The sequence below is a fragment of the Cebus imitator genome, unplaced genomic scaffold, assembly GCF_001604975.1.
Source record: "Cebus imitator isolate Cc_AM_T3 unplaced genomic scaffold, Cebus_imitator-1.0 Scaffold112, whole genome shotgun sequence".
NCBI lineage: Eukaryota > Metazoa > Chordata > Mammalia > Primates > Cebidae > Cebus > Cebus imitator.
In genome coordinates, this window is record NW_016107427.1 from 407568 (window position 1) to 418149 (window position 10582).

The 10582-nt window shown below is 41.0% G+C and overlaps 1 protein-coding gene across 4 annotated transcripts in view; it reads right to left on the reverse strand.

Annotated features, from left to right (window-relative positions):
* The window catches only part of DIP2A (disco interacting protein 2 homolog A), a 120886-nt gene that overhangs the window by 58429 nt on the left and 51875 nt on the right, over positions 1–10582 (reverse strand). For all 4 annotated transcript variants that reach the window (XM_017538480.2, XM_017538478.2, XM_017538477.2 and 1 more), the window contains exons 7-8: positions 10023–10142; positions 8123–8320 (exon numbers count right to left, since the gene is read on the reverse strand). In XM_017538480.2, coding sequence (XP_017393969.1) covers positions 8123–8320; positions 10023–10142 — 318 coding nt within the window. The remainder of the gene's footprint in view (positions 1–8122; positions 8321–10022; positions 10143–10582) is intronic.

Consider the following 10582-nt stretch of genomic DNA (forward strand, 5'->3'; position numbering starts at 1 on the left):
ATGGGCGACTTCCCGTGGCTCCAATCACCAGCCTAAAGGGCCCCCGGACCGGTGTATTTTGTACGGAGAACCGCGGCTCCGGGGCGCCAACAAAGCAGCCGCGCGGGGCAAAGCAGTGGTGCCGGGCCAGCAAGCCGCGCTGGCGACCGTGGAGCACCTCCGCCGGGGAATTTCCTAGTCTGTGGGCAATAAAAACGCAGCGTCCACTCACCCTCTGCGCTTTCACTGGGAGCTGCAATCCTGAGCTGTTCCTAAACGGCCATCTTCTGTTTTGCCTTTTTGCTTAAATCATTGCTGATCCTTTTTTATTTTCAGAGCCAAGACAGCTTTTCTCTGAGCTACTTAAAGCTTTTAACAATTGAGTAAAGTAGAGAGAAAAGAGATGGGCAATGTAAAAATCTGGATCAGTATTCTAATTCTAATTCTGGGTACACTGGAATCAGCTAGCAACCCCTTATCGTCTTGGTTCCAACAGTTACCCAGTTCATGAAAATCCTCATTTAATTTACTTAGGATAATTTTATTTATTTTGTTTTACTGTTGTGGAATAAATTGCTATTGTACTCTTTGTGTAGAAATGCAGGATAAGCTTACTCAATGTTTTCTTAAATTGAACACTTATTCATCTTCCAGATATCACCTTTTCTTGAAGTTATGAATGGCCCTCATCACCATATTGATTCTTTCTGACTGAGCTCCTTTCTTTCTTAAATGCAAAGACCCTAATAGTTAGGCAGGAATATCACCACCCCTATTCAGACTGAAGAAGTTACAGAAGATGAATCCTTGTCCCTCTACAACCCTTAGGATTAAGAGTTCTCTTATAAAACAGAGAGAGGAAATATGCCAGAGGCGTTTAAACCAGAGCAACTCCATCTTGAATAGGGGTAAAATAAGGCTGAGATCTGCTGGGCTCCACCCCCATTACATCAGGCATTCTAAGTCACAGGATAAGATAGGAGGTCAGCACAAGATACAGGTCATAAAGACCTTGCTGGTAAAAACAGCATGTGTGGTGAAAAAGCCGGCCAAACCTCCCCAAAGGAAGATGGCGATGTAAATGATCTCAGGTTGTCCTCACTGCTCATTACACACTAATAATAATGCATAAGCATGCTAAAAGACACTACCCCAGTGCCATGACAGTTTATAAATGCCATGGCAATGTCAGGAAGTTATCCCATATGGTCTAAAATGGGAAGGAACCCTCAGTTCCATAAATTGTTCACAGCACTTTGGGAGGCCAAGGCAGGAGGATTACGAGGTAAGGAGTTCGAGACCAGTCTGACCAACATGGTGAAACCTCATCTCTACTAAAAATACAAAAATTAGCCGGACATAGTGGTGCACGCCTGTAATCCCAGCTACTCAGGAGGTTGAGGTAGGAGAATCTCTTCAATCTGGGAGGCAGAGGTTGCAGTGAGCTGAGCTCACACCACTGTACTCCAGACTCCCTCTCAAAAAAAAGAAAGAAAATGTGCTAAAGATTCAAAAGGTACTTAACAAAAGAAAAAGCCAAAATGATAGAAAAGATCTCAATCTATTTAGTTATCAGGAAAATGCAAATTAAAACCACAGTGAAATACAACCATATTATCATGAGATTAGCTGAAATTAATAAGCCTGACAATACCAAGTGCTGATAATGATGGGAGCAGGTAGGAACCACCCACACTGATGGGGCGAGGGTGAACTGGGGCGAGGGTGAACTGGGGAAGTGTGGTGTCATCTCATCAATGTGAAGGTACCCATAACCCCAGACCTAGTACTTCCACTCCTAAGTACTCACCCTTCAAAAACATATGCTTATATACCAGGTGGCAAACGCTAGAATCTTCCTGGGAGCACTCTTTCTACCAGCTAAAACTGGAAACAAGCCATGTATTCCACCAACAGTATAACAGATAAATAAATTCTGGTATATGCATTCCTCAACAAAAATAAATTAACTACAACTATACACAATAAAATGAATGAATTTTAAAAGCATAATGGTAGAAGACTCTGCTTCTGCGTAGGAAAGAGTACTGGTGGCAGACCAGCACTCCTGCCTCAGGTGAGATTAAAAACTGAATAAAATGCAGAAATCATCTTTGGGAGGCAGCAAGTTGCTGCTCAGCAAAGACAACTAGAAGAGTTAAGATTCCAGAGAGGGAAAACCTTCCGGGAAGCGAGCTGAGCTGCAGCTATCTTTATGCTGTCGGTGTTCAGGGATTCCACCCCTACAGGAGGCTGAGTATTCCACTTGGGTGGAGCAGTGCCACCAGGACATGAAGAAACCTACAGAGCTTTTGGCAGAGGCTAGGAATATCAAGAGCACAGCCACCTTCTGCAGGACATGTGCTGAATCCTGTGGCTGTATGCAGCAGGAGACCAACAGCCCATGTGGAAAACCTCTGAAAAACAGAATGGGGTCGTTAAGAAGCCACGAGGAGACCAACACCATGACTGGGAAGCCGTCAGAGGAAAAGAGACACATGGACACACCAGGCACTGGCAGAAAGCCCAGGAAAGCAGAGGCCGGCTGGGCCAGGTGTGGACTGGACTGCAGTGACCAGCCAGCCACTACTCTACTTGCCTAGGAGAGGAGGGGAATTTCTCTTAAGGAAGATGACATTGTCTGGACCCTCCATAATGTTTTTATGCACAACACACAATATTCAATCAAAAAGGCCAGGCCTGGTGGCTCATGCCTGTAATCCCAGCACTTTGGGAGGCTGAGGCAGGCAGGTGGCTTGAGTCCGGAGTTTGAGACCAGCCTGAACAATACAGTGAAATCCTGTCTCTATTAAAAAATAATAACAATAGAAAAAACTAACTGGGCATGGTGGTGTGACCTGTAGTCCTAGATACTCAGGAGGCTATAGTGGGAGGATCACTTGAGCCCAGGAATTCAAGGCTGCAGTGAGCCATGATCACCACTGTACTCCTACCTGGGCAACAGACCAAGATTCTGTCCCACAAAAAAAAAAAAAAAAAAAAAGAAAACACAGACAAGAGCAACAGACCCAAAAGTGATCCAGATAGCATTGTCAGATAACAATAATTAATCTGTGTATTCAAGGCAGCAGAAGAATAGATTAGGAAAACGTATGGAATAATGAGAATTTTTTCCAGAGTACCAGAATTATAACAGAGAAATAAAAATTCTAAACTGAAAAGACAATATCTAAAATGAGGAACTCATCAGGGTTTCACAGCAGATTAGAAATTTCAGAAGACAGGATTAAAAAATATGAATAAAAGAAAATGGAAAATATCCAAACTCAAGTATATATATATTTAAAAATGCAAAATATAATAAAGAACATTAAAGGCATGTGGGACTCAGAGAAAAACTTTTGTAAAAGTGTATTTGGAGTCCCAGAAGGAGAGAAGAAAAAAATGAGGAAGAAGCAATATGGCAAGAGAAGATGGCTGTAATTTTTCTCAAACAGATAAAAGACATCATTTTACAGATTCAAGAAGCCCTGTGGACATCTTGAAAATTTCAAAGAACATCACAGGAAATTTTCAAAGAACATTACCTCTATAAATATGTCATAGTAAGATGGCTGCAATCCAAAGAAAAATAACATTTTTTAAGCCACCAAACACATTACTATCAACAGAGCAACAATGGTCTGGCATCTTCTCAAAAGCCACTAACAGTTATCTTTGCACTGCTGAAAGAAGATAAACATGAAATAGAACCTTCAAAAATGAAGCTGCCGGCAAACCTACAGTACAATGAACACACAGAAAGTTTTGCAGGCCAGAAGGAAATGATTACCCAGGAAAATATAGAATTTCAGGAAGGAATGAATATAGTAAAAGAAAGAATAAAAATGTATGACTGATTAAAAAAAAAAAAAAAATACAATGGGCCAGACATGAGAGCTCACGCCTGTAATCCCAGCATTTTGGGAGGCTGAGGTAGGCAGACTGCTTGAATTCAGGAGTTTGAGACCAGCCCAGGTCATATGACAAGACCTCGACTCTACTAAAAACACAAAAAAGTAGCCAAGCATGATGGTGCGTGCCTAGTGGTCCCCAGATACTAGGAAGGCTGAGGTGGGAGGATTGCCTGAGCCCTGGGGGCAGAGGTTGCAGTAAGCCAAGATCAAGCCTCTACTCTCCAGCCTGGGGGACTAAGCACAATCCTGTCTCAAAAAAACAAACACAATGGTAGTTAACACCTTACACTTTGTAAATAAATGCAGACAAACTACAAGACAAGGAGAATGTACAAAAAAAAAAAGTATGTCACAGGCTGGGTTCTTCACAAAGCAGATGCTAAGACAGGCTCAGGCATATAAAAGGATTACTAGAGAATAAAGATCTGTGACTGGAAAAGACAGGGAGCAAGACTGGGCAGGAGGAGCAGTCAAACTGCAATGTAGAACTGACAGTCTCCACAAGCCCAATGCTGTTTGTAAGGAAAGTCGACGCTAACAGGAACTAGGCCCTTGTCCCACTGCCTTGCTTGGCCACTGGCCAGGGACTACCCTGCCAACAGCATGACCTAGATTTGAATGCTGATTTAACAGGTGGAGGCTGTGAGCTAGCCACACTCCTCAAAGGCTGGCAATGAGCATCTTGCCAATCTTCTAATGAAAACATATGTAAAAATTCTAAACGACTTACTGGCAAATCAAATCTGGGTGTATATTTAAAAGGGTAAGATATTAAGACCAAGTGGGATTTATTCTAGGAATGAAGGGCTGCTTTAAATTAGAAAATTAATCAAAATAATTCACCAAATTAATGGAGGAGGAAAACCATATGATCATCTTGCTAGCAGCAGAAAAAGCATTTGACAAAATTCAATCCCAACTCATAACAACTTTTAACAAACAAGAACTAGAAGCGAACTTTCTTAATCTGACCAAGAGTTTCTACCAACAAACAAGCAAGCAAAACTACAGAAAACATCATACTTAATTACCACAGGCTTTTCCTCAGACGGAAAAACAGGCAAGAATGCCCGCTCTTCAACATTGCTCTATTTCACACTGTACTGGAGGTTCTCGCTTGTGCAAAAAGCAAAAAATAAATAAATAAATAAAATAAAATAAAAGTATTAGAAAGGACAAAATAACTGTCGCTGTTCACAGATAATGTGATTTTTGTAAACAGGTAATCCAAAAGATATATAGGCTACTAATTATGAGTAAACAAAGAACTAATAAGTTAACTTACTGAGATCACAGGATACAAAGTCATTATTTTAAAATAATAATAATATAGATTGCACTTCTATATATAAGCAACAAATCAGTAGAAAAAAGTAAAAATCACAGCATTTGTAATAGAAATGCATCTAATAAAAGATGCTCAAGACTGCATTCCAAAGTATAAAAACAATTCTGAGAGAAATTAAAGCAGGCCTTTAAAAAGGGGAAAATATTCCACAGTCATAAAACGGAAGTTTCATCATTGTAATAGCGGTTGAGTATCCCTTATCTGAAATGCTTGAGATTATAAGTGTTTTGGATTCCAAATTTTTTTAGATTTTGGAATAACTGCATTATATATACTTCCCAGTTGAGCATCACAAGTCCAAAAATCAGAAATCCAAAATGCTCCAATGAGCATTTTCTTTGAGCATCATGTCACCTTCAAGCAGTTTCAGATTTTAAAGCATTCTGGATTTTCACATTTGGCATACTCTCAACCTATAAAACATTTATGCGGTGAGCCGAGATTGCGCCATTGCACTCCAGCCTGGGCAACAAGAGCGAAACTCCGTCTCAAAAAAAACAAAAAAAAACAAAAAAACATTTATTCAATTGAACTAGAGCTTCAATGCAATGCCAGTCAATATCCCAGTAGTAATTTTTATGGAAATTGACAAGTTAACTCTAAAGTTTACTTGGAAATGCAAACAGCCAAGAAGAGTCAAGGCAATCCTGAGGAACAATCACAGAGCTAGAGGACTCATAAAGCTACAGTAATTCCGAGTATGGACAGACAGCAGACTGACAAAACCCAAAGGAGCCCAGAAACAGACCTATAAGTATACCTTCCACCTGATATATAACAAAGTAACACTACAGTACTTTGGGGAAAGGACTGCCTTTTCAATAAATGATACTGAGTCAATTAGATACTCATAAGAAAAGGACTCCAACTTCATTCCATACACAAAATTAAATTCTAAATGGATCATGACACCTAAATGTGAAAAGCGTTTTAATAAGGTTTTAGACGACCATGTAGGAGAATATCTTTGTGACCTTGATTTGGTGAAAAGTTTCTAAACTGGACAACTTAGCTACAATACAGGAAAAAAAAAAATAGGTAAGTTAGATTACATTAAGATTTTTCATTCATTAAAGGCCATAATTGTCTGGGTACGGTGGCTCACGCCTGTAGTCCCAGAACTTCGAGAGGCCGAGGTGGGCGGATCACAAGTTCAAGAGATTGAGATCATCCTGTCCAACGTAGTTAAACCCCATCTCTACTAAAATACCAAAAAAAATTAGCTGGGCATGGTGGTATACACCTGTAGTCCCAGCTACTCAGGAGGCTGAGACAGGAGAATCACTTGAACCTGGGAGGCAGAGGTTGCAGTGAGCTGAGATGGTGCCACTGCACACCAGCCTGGCAACAGAGCAAGACTCCACATCAAAAAGAAAAAAAAAAAAGCCGTAATTAAAAGTGTTAAAAGGCAATCCAAATAGTGAGAAGACACTGCAAAACATGTTATCTGACAAAATATGCCTATCTGATGCCTATCTGAAACATACAAAGCAATAGGAGGCTAGGTGCAATGGCTCACACCTGTAATCTCAGCTCCCAGCACTCTGAGAGGCTAAGATGGCAGGACTGCTTTAGCCAGGAATTCAGTATCAGCCTGGGCAACAGAGGGAGACCCCCATCTCTACCAAAAAAAAGTTGCTCTTTTTTTTTTTTAATTAGCTGGGTGTGGTGATATGAGCCTATGTTCCCAGCTACTCAGGAGGCTGAGGCAGGAGTATCTCTTGAGCCCAGAAGGTCAAGGCAGTAGTGAGCTATGATCGCACCACTGCACTCCAGCCTGAGTGACAGAGTGAAACCTGTCTCAAAAAAACATATATATATATATAAAGAAAAAAAGAGTAGCACACAAACAGAAAAATGAGCCAAATATTTGAACAATTCATAAAAGTGGATATTCAAACAACCAGTAAGCATATGAAAAGCATAATCTGTCAGCAAGCAAATGCAAATTAGCCTGCACTACAACACACCTACAAGAAAGACTATAATGAAATAAACAATATCAAAAGCTGGTGAGGATGGAGAGTAACTGGGACTCCTCATATACTCACTGCCTGTAGGAGTGAAAACTACTGCACTGCCTTTGGAAAATTGTTTGGCAGTATGTCCTAAAGCTGAACCCAATTCTGCTTCTGCTTTTATACCCAGCACAAATGCCTACATCTTCTCGCCAAGAGACTCACATAAACATGTCCATAACAGCACTACACACAATAGCCCCAAAGTGGAAACCACCCAAATGTCTATCTACCTAAGAGTGTGTAAATAAGTTCTAGTATATTCAGACAATAAAATAATATCCATCAATGAGAATAAACTTAAAGAACACCTGTTTAGAAAAAATATTTAAAGCAGGTAAAGCCAACAGTGTGCACAGTCAGGACACCAGTTACCCTTCAGGTGTGGGAAGATGTTAGTGCTGGAGGTGCAGGAGGGGCTTGGAAACCTGGCAACACTTCTGCTTGGAGTGCTGATTACAGGATCATATTCACTCTGTGAATTCATCAGGTTGTATATATGCTTACTATTTGTGTTACAAAAAAACATAATATAAAACCAAACGATGCCAAACACACAAAAATACATACTGCATGACTCCCCTTATACAAAGTTAAAAACAAGACAAAACTAAACTGCCTTGTTCAGAATGCATATAAAGAACACTCAAAATACTAGAACCCAGAGCAATGGCAGTCACCATTTATCGGTGAGTTGTCCCCTCTGGTGGGATGGGTACCTGGTGTAGGTCAATGTTCTATTTATCTGCCAGTTGTGCTGGCTTCTTAGGAATATTATCAAGCTGTATGTCTATGCTGTGTTACATGTGTGACATTCTACAGCTAACCCAGAAGCACGACTGCTTTCTGTTAACACTTGCCATAGGTGAGAGTGTAGGTGGCCTTCCCAGTTGTATCCAAAGCAGTCAGACAGGGGGATTTGGGCTGTGTTGTGCCCCAGCGCTGCAAGGTGGCCAACAGCGACGGCGGTCGGGGGACACCTGCAGTGAGAGGCTCCCCTCTCAGCACACTCGTCTCACTTCCCTCAGGCTTCGGCTGATTTGGATCTGGTTGCTGAACTATAAGCAAAATCAAAATTTAAAAATCATCAATTCAGAGCACTACAAACACACTCGGTTTTTAAGCATTCATAGTTTATAATTTTGTTTTTTAATTCCAACTATAAAAAGCTTACAATAATTTGTTTAGAGTTTTGTATCACAGTCACCGACCAATTAACCAAAGGACTAAAGGAGCTTCAGTCCTAGATGATGACAGTTTTAAAATAAAGTTAAAAACAACCAACCATTGACCACAGCCTCACAGATAAAGGTGACCACAGACACAGTCCCAACTCTGGACAGGACTGTGGCATCACAGCAGTGAACAGCCAGGCATCCACAGCCTGAGGACCGGACCCCCGGTGGCCCACTCAGACAGGAGGAAAGCAAGCAGAACCACCACTTCAGCCTAGGGATCCAAACAATTACCACCATTTTGTTCAAAGAAAAATAATTAAAAGATTATTTGATTCTACACCTCCTGGAAAAAGACTAGTTTAATCTTTTTTTACTTTAAAAAGAATTACTTTAATCTTTTTCCAGGAGCTCTATAACCAAAATTTGCCCAAGTGGTAAAAAACACTGCTTTAAGAGGCATTCATACCAATAAACCCTGCATTTGAAAGGCACTGTGTAATGGTTAACGCTGATGTATACTTTAATCCAGTCAGGTTGACAAAGTATTGTTCCTGGGTGTGTCTGTGAGGGTGTTGCCAAAGGTGATTAACATTTGAGCCAGTGGACTGGGAAAGGTAGACACACCCTCAATCTGGGTTAGCACAATCTAATCAGCTGCCAGTGAGGCCAGAATAAAAGCAGCCAGAAGAACAAGGAAAGACTAGATTGGCTTAGCCTCCCAGCCTACACCTTTCTCATGCTGGATGCTTCCTGATCTCGAACATTGGACTCCAAGTTCTTCAGCTTTGGGACTGGGACTGGCTTCCTTGCTCTCAGCTTGCAGATGGACTACTGTAGGACCTCACCTTGTCATCATGTGAGTCAATATGCCTTAATACACTCCCCTTTATATATACATCTATCCTATTAGTTCTGTCCCTCTAGAAAACCTTGACTAATACACACTTCTGATTACAAAGGGGAAACAATCTCCTAAAAGCCATGTCTATTCCCCTGGTGTGGAGGAGACACTGGACTGGGCTGGTCTGCTACCAGCAGTGACACTGTACGAGTAGCCAAGGTCTGCAAGTGGGGCCAGCGAGGGGCTCCTGTGCCTCTAACGACACTCTCACAAGCTTGTACTGGCTTCATTGCCGGTTTCTTTCTGTGTCTTACTAGTTTTCTTTTTAAAAAAATATATTTATATTCTTTCTTTCTAAATATGTATTTCGTTTATATATGAGAGGCTAAAATTCTGAAAAGCCCCCAAATCCATGCTGAAAATTATATACTTTAAAACCATGAGAAGGTAAGTATTTCAGAGTTAAAATTTAAATAAAAATTTAAATAACGTAGTTAAAACCTTTGAAGTATTTTTATGAAATGCTAAGTCACTTTAATATGAGCAGCAAATTTTCTACCTGCTTAAATGAATGAAGCAGTCATGTGATTCTAAATTCACCATTACACACAGTGACCACTGAGTCTGGATATAGAATATTTACAGCAATAACCATGTATAATACACATTTCCCTGTGTTTCTCAACTTCCTGGCCACCCTGTTCATACAAATACAAAAGCTCAAAGTTGGACAACTCTTACCTTCCAACAATTCCTCAAAATCGTCTACAAAGAACTCCTTCAGTGGGGGGCGCTTTGGCCTCTTCAGGGTGTTAAGAAGCTGCTGGATTTTGGAGGACACTCTGCTGTTCACAGGGACACCTGTCATGGGAAGGACAGAGGAGCGCTGAGGCCAGGACACCTCACACCCTCTGGAGAAGTGGACACAGGTGTAAGGCCCATGGACAAACCACATGATTCATCAGTTTACAAATCCATCCACGTGTGGACCCCACTGGACAGTCATTTTGGAATTAATTCATTTAGCAACCACTTATTGAATACCTTCCAGGAAATAGGACTTGTTCTAAGCCAGCAGTTTTTAAAATGGTCCAGGGACCCCTGGGGCATCCAAGACCCTTTCAGGAGGTTTATGAGGTCACGACTATTCCATGGTAATGTTAAGAAGTCATTTGCCAGCTGGGCGGTGGCTCAGGCCTGTAATCCCAGCCAAAGTGGCAGAGGATTGCTTAAGGCCAGAAGTTTAAGACTAGCCTATTTAACATAGCAAGATCCTGTCTCTACAAAAAATTTTAAAAATG